The 17,053-nt window shown below is 60.1% G+C and overlaps 1 protein-coding gene across 1 annotated transcript; it reads left to right on the forward strand.

The window, feature by feature from the left end:
* Positions 1-1,464: 1,464 nt before the first annotated feature.
* On the forward strand, positions 1,465-16,723 carry BESB_072470 (uncharacterized protein; the record flags this gene model as incomplete). The annotated part of the gene is made up of 12 exons (XM_029365620.1): positions 1,465-1,755; positions 2,288-2,644; positions 2,892-3,320; positions 4,329-4,395; positions 4,699-10,133; positions 10,535-10,720; positions 10,949-11,509; positions 12,022-12,334; positions 12,652-13,326; positions 13,628-13,716; positions 14,235-15,279; positions 15,693-16,723. 12 exons carry the CDS (start codon positions 1,465-1,467, stop codon positions 16,721-16,723), a joined length of 10,479 nt encoding a protein of 3,492 aa, XP_029218104.1.
* Between the last annotated feature and the right edge of the window lie 330 nt (positions 16,724-17,053).

Below are 17,053 nucleotides of genomic sequence, written 5' to 3' on the forward strand. Positions count from 1 at the left end.
CTTTCCCAAAAAAAGCCCGGAGACCTTGTTTATCGCTGCCTCTATGGTGATCTGCCTGTTGGAGCGGGAGGTTGCAGCCCGTCTTCAGAGCTTCTAACTGAATTCGATGCCTCCCTGGGACCTCTACACACGGCGCCAATTTCTCGCTGGCGATGCCCCGGTACATCTCATTAAGTGCCGTTGTCTTCTCGTCTCTGGAACTCAGTCCAAATCGTCGCAAGGCATCACGCCAACACTTCATCTGATAATAGTGAGCTGCGCTCGTGGATAGTTGCCCCTGGCGGCAACAGAAACAGCCCTCCTTCCCTTGCCGCTAATTTTTGGGCCTCGTCGCCCCTGGCGAGCTACCGGGCTACTAGTACATAATATACAGTCCCAGCAATGGCGCTGTTCGCGCTCTGGATGGCCTTCTTTTCGCCATGGCTTGACAGGCACAGACTTGTCGATGGTCGAGGATACATGCATATATTGTCTGTCACGTTCGGTCATCTCTTCCAATTGAGCAGGATTTAGTACTTTTTGACTGGACTGGGAATTTCCCGCCCTTTTCATCGGTTGTGCAATCTGTTGCTCCAGTGCCGCGCGACTTCTCGCACAGCTGCCACCTCCGGAGGAAGTAGCTCGAAGGCAGGACACCTGCCATCTGCCACCACTTCCCCTAGGGACATTAAGGGCAAAATGGTATCGGGGAGTAATTTCGATAGGGCTTTTCGTTCTGAGGGTTAATGCCATCTTCCTTTTACCTTCCGAGCGGGAGTCCAATTGAAAGTTGTAAACGCGTTTTACGTGTGCTGAAGACGCGTGTGTTCACTCCGTTGTTTACCTGGGTTACGCCGGCTGAAGTACCTTACTCTCGTCACCGGGACGAGGCCTCACTGCCCGTCCACTCTTTCGTCTGACACGCTGCTCTAAGTTTTTTTGCGGTGCTGAACAAAGTCTTACGCTTGAGTTAGTGTCGGAATCTGCGTCTCTCTCCAAATTACCACTAACCAGAACGTCAAATGAGGCGTTGCTGCTTTGTAAAAGCATTGTCGAGCTGGTTGAGTTCATTCGTCGGCCTGGTAGCGATCAACCTGGGAACTCAACTTTGGTAGTCCTCCTCAATTGTGCCCAAAATCAGAGCCAAACCCGCAGTCAGTGACGCCCCAATGAGTTAACGGGCTTTTTTTATTGCCTCTTTGGCCTGTAATCACACTTGCTGAAGCCATTTTCTGTGTCCGTGGAGGAGTCGTTTGTACAGGTTATTGGGTTTTGACTACCAGCTGGGTCCACCCCCCGTATCCCTTTGTTCCAGTTCACCTAAACCCTAATAAATTTGTTTGTTTCGTGTCTCGTTTGCTACTGGCCGCATCGTTTTACTCCCGCAACTAGTGCCTGTTTTTCGTCTGTACACACCTCCGTACAACTCCCCATTTTCCGTGGTCTAGTGCCAATGCTGTGTTTTGGATTCGTTCCGCAAGAGGGATGATGCGGGGAGGCGCGCCCGCACCGTCACCGACGCCTCATGCAGGCACCCTGTACTGCCCAAATCCTGCGGCGAAATTCCTCGAGGCGCTCAAGTCGAATATGGAGATGCCTCGCCCAGGCGTAACCCTCGACGATTTCCCCTTTTTCCCGCTTCCGCCCGCAAACTCTTCGGTGTACACGGACGTAGTGATAACGATACACCCGCTGGGGCCGACTTCAGCACGTCTCGAAGTCTGGAATCCCAAACAGCAGGCGTACCCCGTGCTTCTTCTTTGGATCTCGCTCCTTGTGAGTGTGGCTGCGAAGTATAGAAAGCGTACTCCTAAGCTGCTGTATAACAGATATCATACGCCTCTCTAACGCGGCCGGCCGATGGAAGTGCACGGGCTGGAATGCGTGGCTCTGCACTATATGGCGTTCATCTGCGCACGTAGGATGGACACTCATTTCACGCATCCCTCGTGCTGGTAAAGTGCCCTGGGGAGTGTGGTTGGCCTGCACCATCTGTGTTGGCATCTTTCAGTCTTTCGGTGGCGCTATCTGGATTGCTGGGGCTCTCGACTACCTTCCGGCTGAAAACCAGCTTTTGCCGACCTCGATCAACTTGAGGGCCGTTCCCAGTTCCTCGTTCACCCGTCTCCAGAACTCTGATGGGACAACGGAAACCTTCGATAACTACATAGGGAATTCGACTCCAATAGTTTTGTTCGCTTGCCGCGCCCGCGCGGCGTAGTCAAGTTCAACAGGCCATTCCATGCATCTGAGACCTTGTCTGACGCCTCTGCGGCTTGCTCGGTTCTTTCGGGTGTTTTTCTTTCAGATCAGGCCAGGCACTCCCCCGAACCGCTTTGCCGTCCGGGTGTCTTCGCGCCTGCTTCGCACAGAGGCGTCGCGGATTCTTGTTGGTGCGGCGCTCTCTTCCGCAGCTGTTCATCCGCTGTTTGCGGCGTATAATCACCTCGTTGTGCGACTCCCGTCAGACAGCGCCACAGGCAGTGGCAGCGACAAAGACTTCGAGACATACTGGCTAGAGAAACAGCCTCCACGATTCGCTCCCCCGGTCCAGCCCGCGCCGATTTGGCGGCCTAATTCAGCGCCTTCGCTCTGGAAGGCCGAGCAACAGTGGGCTCCAGAAGGATCCTTCGCAGGAACCGGCACCCCGGCTCCAGTTGACCCTGTGAGGCGGCAGAAAGCGAGCAAACATTCGTACTCTGGTGGAAGAGTGAAGGGGAGGGCGTCTGCACCACCCGTGGAGCCCATAATGCAAGGCCGATCTCGCCGACTCCTTCCAGGGACTGGACAGACAGTGTCTCTGTTTCCTTGCTTCTCCCCATGCCTCATCGCAGTCTTGATTCCAGATGTTCCGTTGTGTCTCATTCCTGGTCACTGCTGCGGTCTCCTGCTTGCTCTTGCATGTGCTTCAGCGATATCTGAGCGGCTCCGCGGCAGGGGTCACAAACCCTCACTTCGCTTCGGCCTCGCCGCTGACTGCGCCGGTGCAGCCGTTCCACGGTGTCTCAGGGGTTCGTCCTGCGGGTGTTTATCCGTATGTCGGGGCAGCGGCAGTGGAGAGAGAGCAAGCGCCGGTCAGAGAGAGAAGCATCTTGCAGTACATTGACGAAGTCGCTCGCGTTTCTTCAGGCGCGCAAGCGTATGGCGGAGGTGGCCGTAGCGCTCTCGAACTCGCCTCCTTTCTACGCGCAGCCAATGGGGACAGACCCGCCGGCGCCGAGGGAACACACTACCCGACCTACGCGTCCCTCCCCCAGCCCGGTCTCCACGTGCCCGCCCGGCCTGCGCACGGCGCCGTGGCACCGGTCGATACTGCAGGGGTGCCACAGCGGACAGAACTGGTAAGCTGATGGCGATAAGTGGCAGTGGCGAGAGGAGCGGGAAGTGCGAGATGGAAAGACGCGGGGAGAGGACAGCAGGCGCCCAAGAAACGGCCGTGTGGCTCGGGCTTAGCGGCGAGCGCTGTCAGGGAGGCTTGAGCGCTTCGGCGACGAGAGGGGGAAGCGAAGCACCGGAGAGCGAGGGGAATGCGAGATCTCTGTTGGTGGAGTGGAACATCCGAGTGGAGGGAGGACGCGGAGAAAAAAAGGTCGTCTGCGGCGCCGATCCGGGGTGTGCGTTCAGGAAAATCTTCTGTATGAGTGGGGGATTATGCACGGGAGAGGCGGCACGCACTTCTTTAGAAAACACTTTCGATCGGATCCGCAGCTTGAGCGTGCCTCCACGGGTACGTCCCCGTGTCGCTCGGCGTTGCGTAGTGCATTCGCGTGTTCGTTCCATCCACGCATGTGGAGACTCCTTATCGCTATCCCCCAGAGGATGCGCCACGGTAGCAGTGCCCGCACTCGCGTTTTGCTCTGGTTCGATGTGGGCAGCTTGGCACGATAAGATGCGAATCGCTGCTGTGGGACTAGTTGCCTGAGTCGCTGGAGGAGTTTCCGTCCTCCTTCCAGCTTGCTAGGCTGGCGAAGCAGGAAGACCGCGCTTTCGGCACAGTCTTCTGGCTGGCTGCCTGCTGCGCGTTGAGCCTCTCGCGGTGCTTGGCTCGCCAGCTCTTTATTGCGCGATTGGTCAAAGCTGCACTCGACGGAACGACTGGCGACTGGCAGAGGCTTCTGCGAATTCCTCTGTGATATGTTTCCCGTGGGTCTGGGCGTTTGAGATGGAAATGCGACGCTCACCGGGCGTCAACAGTGTGCTGCTCTTGCGCCGTCGCCGCTTGCTGAAAAACCAAGGCGTGCTAGTATGCCCGAGGTTCATCTCGTTCCTCGGAGCCTGGGCGCTCGTCGCTCCCGCGCCACGGTTGTGGACTCCATCACAAAGCTAGCTGGTCCCTCTGTTGTTTTCAGGACCTGGATGGCCATCTCAGGGATATCCAGGAGACGTTTGAGGGAGTGCCCGAAGCTTGGGTGACGGGTAAGGCTCTCTATTGGTGTTTCAGGCCTCTAAATCGGAAACTAGCGCGTAAGCCTGCGCTGCGCTGCAGTCCTTTCGTGTGGCTCCACTCGCCCGCGTCTCACGCTGGTTTCATCCCTAATTTCGTCACTCGTTAACTTTGCTCTGTTAATGCGCGTCGTCATGGCCAAGCAGATCAAGAGGATTTGGATGTCTCAGTAGTCTCAAGCGCACCCTTTGAAGCGATAATGGTCATTTTCGGGGGGTGATACGCTTTCGGCTGCCCAGCGATTTCCGTCGTTCCGTCCCTGTGTGTCTGCTCAGGTCGCTCCGGGCTGCGGAAGCGTCAGGCGGCCAGTCGGGTCCCGCCCGCTGCCTCGCCCGAGGGCCTTCCGACGGTCCGCATCCTCGACGCCGGGTCTCCGCGGGCGTGGACGCCGTGTTTTCCCGCCGAGGGCGAGTTGGCTGCCTCGCCGCCGCTTCCGCCTTCGTCGGCGCAGGCGAGCCACGCCGGCTTGACACACGGGCCTTCGCTCAAGCCCCGACAGGGGCGCGGCTGCTCCGCTCTGTCGCCTGGAGAGAACGCCGGGCGAGGGCGTCACGCGGAATACGCGGCGACTTCCGCAGACGACGGCAGAGGCGCGGCAGGCGAGGGGCGGCCGCCGGGAGGCGACGACGTGTGCTCAGTCGCAGATGCCGCGGTGCCTGAGTCACGGTCGTCGCCGCCGCGCTGTAAAAGGGAATCGAAAGGCGCCCAGCCAGGTGGGCGTGCAACCTACGGGGACGAGCAACCCCGGACCCCGGCGAGCTCCTCGGATTTCTCCTTCGGGAAGCGGCGAGGCTTCAACGACGGCGCCCATGACTTTTCGTCCCTCGAGGATGGAAGCAAAGATGCGAAGGACGACGATGAATGGACATCGTTCGAGCGAGCTCGGCTTCGGTGGCTGAGGCGCCGGAAGGGGGAGGAGGACGACGATGACGACGACTCGATGTTTGACGACGACGACGAGAAGCTAGATGCAGTGACGCTGCCGTCGCCGTTCTTTCTGGATCACCTGCAGCGGATGCAAGAGAAGGAGGAGCGCCTCCGGTCTCGAATCCAGGCGCTCAACGCAGCAGTGCCTACGGATCACCGGCGGCGCGCCTTCGATCAGCTTTTCGGTAAGTGGAAGAAGTCTGCCAAGCCGACGCTCAGCAATGCCGTCGACGACCTCGTTGACCAGCTGCTGTATACGATCCCGGCGGGCACTCGCCTGGCGGGGAAAGCAAGCAAGGCGCGCCGCCTGCGGACGACTAAGGCGAGTGATGACGATGAGGACGAGGGCGGGGTGCGAGGCCGCCTGCGGTTCTTCGAAGACCTCTCCGAGAAACTGGAGGCCAAACAGAGAAAGGAGCGCGACCGCGAACGACGAAAGCAAAAAGTATACCCCAACTCGAAGGAAGTAAAGTCTGCGCTAGGGCAGGACTTGCTCTCGCGTCGCCGGAAGAAGCTGCAGGATGAATCCGACGGCGGCCTAGCGAGAAGCAGTGTTGCAGGCTCCGCAGACGATACTCTCGGGGGCTCCGGCCCCGCGGGAGGAGATACAAAGACCGCGCGATCGCCTTCGCTCGCGCGACCGCCTTCTCAGGTGATCTTTGCAGCTCCTCTCGTCACCCCTTCGCCGCGCGCCGAGGCTGCCGGCGGCGACGCGACGAAAATGGGCCTGTCGCCCGCCCTGGACTTGTCGTCGCTGAACCGCGAAGCGGCCAAGGCGCAGGACAAACACATGTTTTTTCCAGACGCGCGAAAGCTCGTAGCGGTGCGTTTCTCGACCTCGCCGGAGCGGCTGGCGAGCGCTGCAGAACTCGCGCCGTCCGCGCCTGCGGAGCCGCCTGCTATCGGCGGGTCGCCGCAGCCGTTTGCGCCGACGGCGGGTCTCGTTAGCTCCGCGGCGACCACGCCCAGGCCGTCGATGTTCGCCTCCACGAGATCCTGCCTGGCGCCGTCGACCTTCATGGCAGCAGCGCGTGAGAGCTCCGCTGGAGCGGGCAGTTTGACGGCGCAGGGCTACCAGGCGGCGCACCGGCTCTTGGATCGCTTTAACTCTGCCACCTCGTCTGTCGGCGCTGCAGATAGCCTGCAGGCGTCTGGACCGTCAAATTCGGTCAAACTGTTCGATGAACCGCGCGTGGGGGCCGCGTTTCCAGGCGACACAGAGGAGGAGAGTGCGAGAGCCTGGGAGGGGAGCGACGGAGATCTTGGGTCGCGGGACGTCTCAGCTCGCGGACATCGGCAGGACTCAGCGAGCATTCACTCCCGTATGGACTCGGGAAGGACGGCGCGACACCACCCACTGGTGACGATATCGCCGCCGACCACGTCTCATTCCTCTCACTGTCGTTTGTCGTTGTCTTCGTCCACCTCAGCGTCCTCAGCCTCCTCGGCTAAATCCTCCTCTCGCGCGAAGAGTACCTCGTCACGAGGCTTCGCTGGGCGGGGGACGCGCTGCGTGAAACGTGCCTTCGAAACGCCTCCTCTTTGCTCTTTGCCTTCATCTTCAGTCAGTCCTTCCTCGTCAGACAGCCGGAAGTTTTACAGCCCCGGCGCCTTGCTGAACCCCCTGCCGATCGTTCCCTACGCAGATTCAACTCCGTTATCGACGTCGTCCCTTCTGTCCTTCCTCCCCGACATCCCGCCAGCTTCGCCTGCAGAGCGCCGGTCCTGCGAGCGGGCGGCGGCCTCGCTGTCGAGGGCAGAGGACCGAGACGAAGAGGTCGATGCGTGGGATACCTTGTCTTCGCGAGCCGAGGATCCTGGGTTTCAGATGCCAAGCAGGTTTGCGGTGCGATCCACAGTGGCTGGGAACTCGCTGATGTCTATGGCTACAAGGAGGGTTTCCGGCAATGCTCCGCGGTCGTCGTGCTCGCTGTCTTCACGGCGACGTGGTCTCCGCCTCTTCCAGCCTTCAGCTATCCACCTTCAGTGTCCTCCGTCGCTCCCTAGTTCGCCTTCCTCGAGTCGGGAGAGGGTCTCCTCTCTTGCCAGTCTTCCGTCTCTGCCTCCTGAGCCCCTGCCGGAGCCGGGCGACCGCGCTCCGAGCAGGGATGCCTCCGTGATGTCTCCTCGCCGGTTCCGCGGCTGCGCTCGGTCTCCCTCGTTGACTTCCGCTGCTTCCGTCGCTTATGCGACGTTGCCCTCGCCTTCGTCTCCACGCTTTTCTGTGTCGCTATCTGCGCGATTGACTCGCCAAACCTACTCCAAGTTTCGTTCTTCAAGCTCGTCTCCGTGCCTCTCTGCACGCGAGCGCAGCTCAGCGTGGCTCCGCGCGAGGTCACTTCCTGGTTTTTCCTCTTGTCTGTTTTCGTCCGACTTGATCGTCTCGCATTTCGCGTCCTCTTCTCTGCTCCACGCCACCTGCGCAGGGCGACGCTCGCGTCGCCGCACGCTGTCTGTGTCGCGTGGAGCCGGCACTGGCGACTCGCAGGTGGACGGAGACCAGCCCCCAAGCAAGCGGGCGTTCTCGGCCGTCCTCGAGCCCGTCGCGACGCATGGCGCGGAGCCGCCAGCGAAGAAGGACTTGGCTGCATCCGGAACAAGCGCCGGTGGGGCGAAGGCGCAGCCCAAGCAGGCGAGTGGGCGAGCGAAATCGCCTGCGGGCGCACAAGTCAAGCCGCCAGGAGCGGCCCAGGAGAGCCAGACGCAGTCGCCCCAAAAGAAGGCGGCGCCCGCGTCTGCGTCTGGCAAGGCTCAGGACGGTGCGCAGCCGACGAGTGCAGCCAAGCAAGCCGCGAAGCCCGTGTCTGCGCAGAAGCAAGAGGTGACCAAGGTCGCGACTTCGCGCAAGCCTTCGGCCGCGCCTCCCGGAAGTCCTGAGCGCCCTACCGGGTCTGCTGCGAAGACGGGAGGGCCAGCGGGCAAGGCGAAAGCAGCCGCAGGCGAGGAGCTCCAGTTCCTGGAAACGAGTTCTTCAGGCTTTTTGTCGCGTCTTTTCTCCTCGATGGCGATCCTGGATGGAGACGAGCAATACGAGCCGGTGCGCCAGAGGGCAGCTAGGCCCCAGGGGAGCCCAGACGCCTCGCAGCCCCCCGCGACTCGACCGGACGCAGGAGCCGAGTGCGGCGAACCCACAGGTGCCTCAAAAGCCGGGGAGAAGGCTGCTGACTCTGGAGACCCCCTGGTTGCTTCGAAGGCGAGCCCAGCTCGCCGTCCGTCACCCAACAAGGCAAAGGAGCCTGCGAAAGGCCAGGCCAAGAAGCCCCCGGGGCCTCCCCCGCCTACGGGGAAGCGGCCGACTCCCGAGAAGGCGCCTGCGGAGGCTCGGGCGGAATCTCGAAACCCGTCGCCCCAACGCGACAAGGCAGGCAAGGTGCAGGGGCTAGATGCCGTGAAGAACCTACGCGCTGCGCAGCCTCTGAAGCAGGGGGGAGAGGGACGCGCAGACGGGGGTCAGGACGCCAAAGGAGCGCACCCAGCCAACAAGCCTAGCGACCGACCGATTGCCGATGCGAAGCAGCCGATCGCGGAGCAGAGACGGCGGCAGCTCGAGGAGATGCGGCAGCAGCGAGATGCAGAGATCGAGCGCAGAAAGATGGCAGCCAGGCAGAAGAAGCTGCCTCCGAAGAAAAAGCCGCCGCCAGCGAAGAAAGGCAGACCGCCTTTGACGTCGCCCCAGAAGCCGGTATCCTCCGCGGAGACCCAGCTAGGAGTGGCGGATGTAGCGGCTGCATCGTCGTCTCGGGGCAAACACGACTCAAAGCCATCGCGGGAGCCTTCTGTGAAGAAGTCGACGACCACGACGGCAGGGAGTCTTCCCTCCCGGTCTGCGTCGCGACTCACGTCTCCTAGGAGAAGCTTGACGTCCAAGTCGTCGGCGGCGAAACGGAACTTTTCTTCGCAGAACCGCCTCTCTAGCTCTCCTGTTTGCACATCAGTGCGGGGAGGAGAGAGCTCCGCCAGTCGGGCAAAGTCCGTGTTTGCAGGCGAGCCCGGAACATCGCCCCAAGCACCCTCGAAGGCGGCGACCCCCCCGCCGGCCTCCACTTCAAGCGAGCCGTCAGCTTCCCTTACGGCTCCACCCGCGCCGGTGATATCGCCGACGTCTACTACTCAGAGCACCGCGCCGGTGCCGCCCCCCCCCGCGCCGAAACCTTCGCCGCCGCCTGCCGATACGACGCCGAAATCGCCTCAGAAGAAAGCTGGTCCAAAGCCGTGCGACCTGCCCCCCAAGGGGTTAGTGAATACCTTGCATCGGAGAAATGTTTTTCTCTCCGCCGACGACGCCGTGTCCAGTTGCCTCTTCGGCATATCCGGCTTCCTCACCGAGATGACCCTCCGGCCGAAGGAAGCGGCTGAGCTCTTCAAGGGGGTCGAAGGAGAGCAGAAAAGGAGGGAAATGAAAGAGAAGACAAAGATGCTTGTTGAGGCCCTCGAGTCGGTGGCAGACGATGTGGGGCTGCGATACTACGAGAAACTCGACGAGCTGAAGAACGCGGCCGCTGACCTCGCAGAGGCGCTAGGGCAACACGAGTCGTCGAGGGAAGAGAAGGAGGATGACGGCGCTGCACAATCCGACAAGGAGACGACAGCGAGGGGCTACAGAAGAAGCGCCGATGCTCGACGTGGGCACTCTGCAGAGAAAAGATCCAAGGGAGATGGCAAGACAATGGAAGCGACCGTGCACAGAGGCCGCGTGCCAATGCCGGCAGAGAAACGCAAGGAACTGGCGGATTTCTGCGAGCTGCAGACTGCTGACCTGACGATTGAACAGATGTCTGAGAGAGTAAGTGAGAGTGCTCCTCGCGAATCTCTCTGTTGGGAGGGGCGAGGAGGGGAGACCGCGTCGTACTCTTGCTGAGACTGACAGCGCGCACAGGGAGGCAGTAGCGAGGAGTAGTGAACAACGATCCTGCGGCAGCAGGTCAAACGAATCGGGCCTCAGAGGCTTGGCGAAGCTTCACATGTGCGCATTTGCAGAGACACGCGTAAAACGTGCTTTTTGTCGGAACGCCCCACGCCTTCAGCTAGTCGCCGCGAACAGTAGCTGCTGTGATAGCAATTGCATATGTGCGTCCAGCCCCCGTGTGGAGGCCACGTGTGCGTGTCCGTGGACGGCTTCTAGCCGTTTGCAGCTGTCGACGTGTGCGAGATCTGCCTTCTTTTTTGGTGTGCATTGCTATGCAGGCAGACGCAGCGCTCGCGAGATGCGTGACGGTGATTCTGACGGAGTCTCTGCGGGCGACGCGGCGCGCCTGCCTCATCGTAGGGGACAACTCGAATCTCCACGAGAAGCTGCCTTCGGTGCCTACGCGCATGGCGCCGCGCGCTCCGGAGGAAGTCGAAGACACGGTCACGTCTGCGGTTGTTCAGGTTAGTGGCGCCGCTCATGGTTCACTGCTGACGCAATTGAAATCTCACAGTCCGCGGGTCGCAAGCCCGCCCCTCGAACTCTCTAAACGGCACGCCTGGCGACTAGCGGATCCAGGCTCTCCTGCTCACCCTAGAGGCGCAGCAAGTCAGCAAGGCTTCACGCGCTTCGGCTGCAGCCAGGTCATGTGCGTTGCTCCACTGCGCCTTGTGCAATGCGTTTCGTCTCAGTGGTCTGTCCTCCGGAAGCGCATCGAGAAGGAAACCAAGCAGCTGGAAGAGGAGGGATTCAGCGACGCGTCGACAGAGCCGACGACGCGCCGGTCTAGCCGGTACCGCAGCCAGACGAGCTCCTCTTCGAAGAAGAAAAAGAAGGGTCACGCGTTGCTCTGCGAAATTTCGGATGCGCTCAAGTCCCCCTCGGCATCTGAGCGACGCCGCGCGTTCAGGACTCTAGAGAAAATGCTGCGCCACTGCTTGGAGAAGGGGAAACGCGAGTTCTGCTCTTTCGGCGACGACTATATGGGGCCGTCTCCGTTCGAGAGAGATGTGGCGATGTATCGCGCCATTGAGCGCAACAACATTTTGCGCCAGCTGCGCGAGATCTGCCTGTCAGGCAAAATCAAGTCTGAGGCGTGGGACGACGACGTGAGCTCGAGCGAGGAGGACGAGGACCCCAGCGAAATCAGCTGCCGCAGGGGCCCTCATGCCGACCTCGACGGCCACACGCTGTCCGTGACGACAGAGGAAGGAGGAGGCCGCGTCGTGTCGGTAAAGAAAGGCATTTTCGAGGTGAGTTCGCGCGACGGAACCGTGCCGCGGGACAGGGCAGCGCCAAGCAGACGCGAGACGACAAAGGCGGGCACGAATGAGTGCTGCTGCGTCTTATCTTCCAGTCACAGACAGCGAGGCTCTTCAAGGGCACGCCGCAGCAGGAAGGCGGCAAGCACCGCCAGGCACATGCGTCTCTAACGCGCAGGCCCCGCCCACCGCCGCGTGAGCGGGGGAGACTGCCGAGGCACGAGCACGGTGTCGAGGCCAGACAACGGCAGAGTGTGAATTAGGACAGTCTCGCGAAGCATATGGAAGTGCGCGGCCCGCATCCACTGCTCCGTAAGGCGCAGCACCGGACACTCGTTGGGGGTGATTGCCAGCATATGTACGTTGTGCGCGGAACTCTTCTGCGTGTCGTGGTGCCTGGCAGACTCCACGCTGTTCCTCTGTGTGCGCACCGCTGCAGCCAGCGCATTTCATGTTTTCGGGCTGCGTGTCACGTCTCCTGTAAATCCATTTTTCGTTTGCAGAACGATGTTCCCGTCGATGACAAGCTTCGCGGTGACGTGTGCGTCACAATGGACGGCAACAAGAAAGTGGTTTCTGTCCGCAAGGGCGCCAACGACGTCTCTCTGTCGAGCTTGGCCGCGGCGTCTTCGGCGTATCCGCCCGCAGCTGGGAGTGCACGGGGCAGAGGACGAAACTCACAAGGCCGCTCCGCACGTTTCCAGGAAGACAGACATGATAACAAGCGGGCAGGCATCCTCAAGCACTCGCAGGCTCCCTACCATCCCCCCCTGGGAGAGCTTCTGAAGCAGCCCGTCGTGCCAACGAATTCTAACGGTACGTCGCAAGCGCCGTCACACCGGCGAACGGTCCAAGAGACATGCACGCGAAATGAGTTTCCTAACGGCTACCTGCGAATTCACCGATGAACAACACACTCGCGAAAGTATCTGCGTCACGCCCAGTCAGCTCTCATGTGCCCCCGGCAAGGAGATTCGACAACAGGTGCTGTATCCCCTCAGGCGTTCGGACTGCGCTCGACGTCGCTTCCTTGGTGTGTTTGCCTTCCCGTGTTTTTCTCTACTGACCCGCCTTCGATCTCGCTGTCTGCATCGTGTCCTCGTGTGCGTTGCTCCGCCTCGTTCGCCCTTCAGTGTATCAAATTGCCGCCCACGCTGCGGAGATCGTGACGCCGCCGCGGTCTGACGCGGGCGCGCCTTTATCTCCTTCGGATCAGCTGCCGCAGAGCAGAGACAATCCCATGCGCAGAGGCGCGCAGCCGCAAGCGGCAGAATTCGATTTAGAGGACTCGCTGCGCAATGCCGACGTGGGCGAGAGGAGCAGGGTCGCCGAATCTCAATCGCAAAAAGCGTCGACGCCCGTGAGTGGCTGTGCCCGTTTCGACGACGAAAGCACCGGAACAGTGATGCCGGAGACACGCGCGCCTGCTCACTGGAAGGAGGAAGAAGGGTCCGCCGCGACCCATGCCAACAAGGCCAGCAGTCTTCACATGCAGCCACGCTCGCGGCAGCCCTCGGTGTTCAGCGACGTCTCCGGTGTCTCTGGCCTCTCCGAGCACCGACTCCCCACGCAGCTTCGTTTAGATCTCCTCGATGAGAAAAAGCGGCTGAAGAGAGAGCAAAAGGCGCTGCAGAAACGGGCCAGCGAGAGCACAAGCCCCGAGCTTCAGCGCCGCTCACCGTCGAGATCGCGCTCGGCAGTCCAGCCTCCGTCAAACACTCTCAGCGACCCAAACAAAGTCCAGAATACACACAAAGGAAGAAGGACTTCCGGGTTGTGGTTTCAGTACACTGACGAGAAACGACAAGGTACGCTTACGTTCTTGCGCATGCATATGCACGACTGCCTCGTGTCCACGCCTAAACCCGATTCTAACTGCCTCTCCGTGGTCTTGCCTTTTTCTCTTGGCGAATTCGAAGGCCCAGTCAGCCGTGTTGGCGTCTGGTTACTCTTTGTCGCTGCAAAAGTAATCAGGTGTGTGTTCCCGTCGAGCTCCCTTGTCAGAGCCGGCGTCGCAGCGCCCCCTGGGAGAGATTCCGACTAGTCGAGGTGTGGCTGGCGGGGCCGTCAACGCTTGCTTCGACTGGACCGCTATGAACTCGCCTGCAGGCTTCAAATTTGCGAGGGAGGACGCTTCGAAGGCATCCGAGTTCCTTCTCCTGAACCTCCCTCCCGGGCAGCATGGTGCGTCCGCGCAAGTGAGTGCCTCGCGTGGGCCTGCCCGCGAGAGCCACACGGGAACTTAGCCACAAGACTAGCTCCGTCAGCTTGCTGTCTGCGCTGGTGAGAAGCAGTCGACGTAGCAGTGTTAGAGCCGCGTCTCCAGCCCCGTGTGACGCCTGGCGTGCAACAGCCTGAGCCGCACGGAAAACTGCCTTTTCTGTTGTCCATTCCTGCACCTCACAGTCACCCCCACAGAGTCTTTGAGACAAGTAGAGCCTACGGACTCGTTTGCGTGCCTTTTCTCTGTTGGAAGCAACGGACGCGTCAATATCTTGAGCGAGAAATCCATCACGTTCGCGAGGGAGCTACTCAGCAGTCGTCTGTTCCCTCGGGGCGCCAGGCCGCGGCGCACGGGAAGGGGCCCGCAGGGTGCACCCAGGCCCAGGGAGGGTGAAAAGATGTCTCTTGATTGCGGAACGTGCTGCCGCAACCTCCGACCCCCGTGTTTGGACTCGATTTGCGTCGTCTGTCGGCTCCTTTTCTGCTCGTTCAGGCAAGTCACTTGCGCCTTACTACATCACGGCTGCGGTCTCGGACATCGCCGAGCCGGGCTCCTGGAGGAGCGAGCCGCGGGGCAGGAGGCGGACAAGCCGGCCGCGGGAAGCCAAGGTCTCACAGTGCTTCTAAGTATGGACCGCAGAGAGGCCCGACAGTCGTTGACGAGCGGCGCATCGTTAACCTGAAGATCATCGACCCCTTGGAGTTTAAGCCGCCGCCGAAGAACAAGAAACTCGCCGACACCGACTGGGCCAAGTACGGGCGTCCGGCGCCTCGCATCGCCCGCGAGCAGAGGGAGCAGTTGAAGCCGCAGGTGACAGCGGACGAGGACTTGGATGCCTTCGATTGGGCCCTCGACAAAATTTACCGCGTTGTTGTGGGTGGACATCCAGACGACGAAAAACAGGAACAGAAAGAGGGCGATGAGGCGTCGCCTGAAAACGCACAACCGGGCGACCTGGCGCCGCAGATATCTGTCACAGCGGCTTCGCCTGCCGGTTCAAACTCCGGGGATTCGCCTCCGCTCCCCAAGAGCCCCAAAGCGCTGCAGGAGCAGAAACTGCTCGCCTCAGCCGGAGAAACCGCCTTCGGAAAGTTCGGCCGACCTGCTGTGCCGCGGCGGACGCCCAGAGCTGCCGCAGAGCCCGCGTTCCCCACGCGTCAGGCGACGCTGAAATTGGTGTCGTCGAAGCCTCTGGACCTCTCTAAGGTTCACAACCGACACAAGCAGGCTCCTGTGCCCAGACTGAGCCCCGAAGAGTTGAAGGAGCTTGAGCTCGACGGTCTCGACGATGACGGTTCGCCTCCATCTGCGACTCCGCTACTGAAGAAGGCCGGGCCTCAAACGAAAGGAGGCCTGCGCCCGTCGCCAATAGCGCCCCCTGGGGTGTGTTTGCCGTCTCCTCGAGCCGAGAGGGCCATGATCCATGACCTGAAACAGGGAATAAAACGAGGAGAGGAGGCTTTTCTTGTCGTTGGGCGCGCTGCGGATCCGAGAGTTCTTGATAAGGCCAAGAGAGAAGGGAGACACATCGATGAAGGTGAGCAGAACCCCGGTAACAGGGGCAACGAATCCACCCTCTTGACTCTCCAAATTGGTCTTTAAGTCTGATGGAATGTCGGTCTTCACAACAATGTTGCCACACCCACGAAGGTGCCAACGAGCGAGGAAGTCACGCCCGTGACGATCTAGACACACTTGGCATTCAGTACACAGTTTACTGTGTAGAGTGGAGACAACGGCGTTGTTTCCTGGTCGACCGCGTGGAGGTTCTGGTGTTCAGTCGTATTAGCGGCCTTGTTAACAGCGTCCCCTGCCTTTGCGCAGCCCTACCTTACCGGAGTAAAGAATTCTGGGTTGTGAGAGGACAGCATCTGTTTCCCCTACTTGATTTCGATGGGTGATGCATGTTGTTTGCGGGTGCCGATGTGTGTGTGTATGTGACTTTCACAGTGACTGCCGTTGTCCGTATCCAGTCGATGTGGAGGAAACGCCGGGAGAAGTCACAAAAGCAAGCATCAGATGCCGCTGGGGCAGTGCAGAAGAAGCAGGTTAAATACAGCGACGAGAAAAATCTCAAACAGACCCGGGAGGAGGTGAAAGCGAAGGTGTGCTCCACCGTAAAGAGCGCAGAAGAAAAAGTGGAAGAACAGAAAGACAAGGACGACTATGTGCGTGTGCCGATACAGGTTCTTCACCAACTGCGTGAGGAGATTAGCAGCGCGGAAGCGAGCGCTTGCCCGCAGCTCTATGAGATACCTGGCTATCCTGGTGTTAAGGGCAACTTCGAGGGTCTCTGGCACATCTGGATGGCTCAACGTCAACGTGACCTTCAACATGAGGCAACGATGATAGACAGTGTCCTTGAAAAAAGTGATACGAGTTACACACTTCCGCGTGCGGCTCTCCCACAACTGGACATTTCGGGTTCTTCAGTGGCTTGCGCCGCCGCGCCAGCTCTGTGGGAGCCTCTGCCCACAGAAGACCTGATGACGCATCGCTACGAAGCGTGTCCTGGCGCCCCGCCTGGCGTAGGCGTAGAGGATCCAATGGCGCACATGCATGGGCCTTCAGCATACAGAGTTACGCTGATGAAAAATGATGCAGCCGCAAGAGGCGCAGCGGCATGCTATCCCGGCGCCAGTGGATATGGAAATCCACAGCTTGCATACGACGTTGTGCGCATTCCTGACACAGAATGTTTTGATGAGATCAACGAGCAACGACGGAATAGCCTGCTGGAGAGCGGCAGCGGAATGACAGCCTACCCAGTTCTTGCCGTCCCGTTGAGCGAGGTGAGCAAGGATAAACTAGGAAAGACGGGAGTTACTCAAGACAACACGTTCGTACTCTTCCCGTACGGCGAGGACGCGACGCAGTGTGGATTCCAAAAACGTGCGTTCTATGCCGATGAAATGCATAGGTCTTTCGATACTTTCTGGGACCAAATGAAGGCAAACGACGTGTTCTGTAATAGGTCGTAGCACTGCCATGCTGTTTTTGTGACACGTGCTGCATGTGAAGGAGAATCACTTGGGTACCAGTGCGGCTCAGGAGACCGGCGGCTTCTGTATTGCATGCCTCCCGGACAGTTTCTGCTGTTCCACTGATACCCAGAGCGTCACGCGGTTGGATGACTCGTGGGTTCGCATTTGCTTACAGTGGTGGCTCGGTCAACGAGACGCAGGCGTGTTGACAAATGTGTTCGTGAGAACGTGTTTATGGAAGGCTATTGCCAAGGCCCAAAACTATACGTGAAGTCGATTACGCGGTAACTCCAGAGGTGGCATTTCTATGCAGAGGCGGAACAAAGA

This window comes from Besnoitia besnoiti (genome assembly GCF_002563875.1).
Source record: "Besnoitia besnoiti strain Bb-Ger1 chromosome Unknown contig00007, whole genome shotgun sequence".
Taxonomy (NCBI): Eukaryota; Apicomplexa; class Conoidasida; order Eucoccidiorida; family Sarcocystidae; genus Besnoitia; species Besnoitia besnoiti.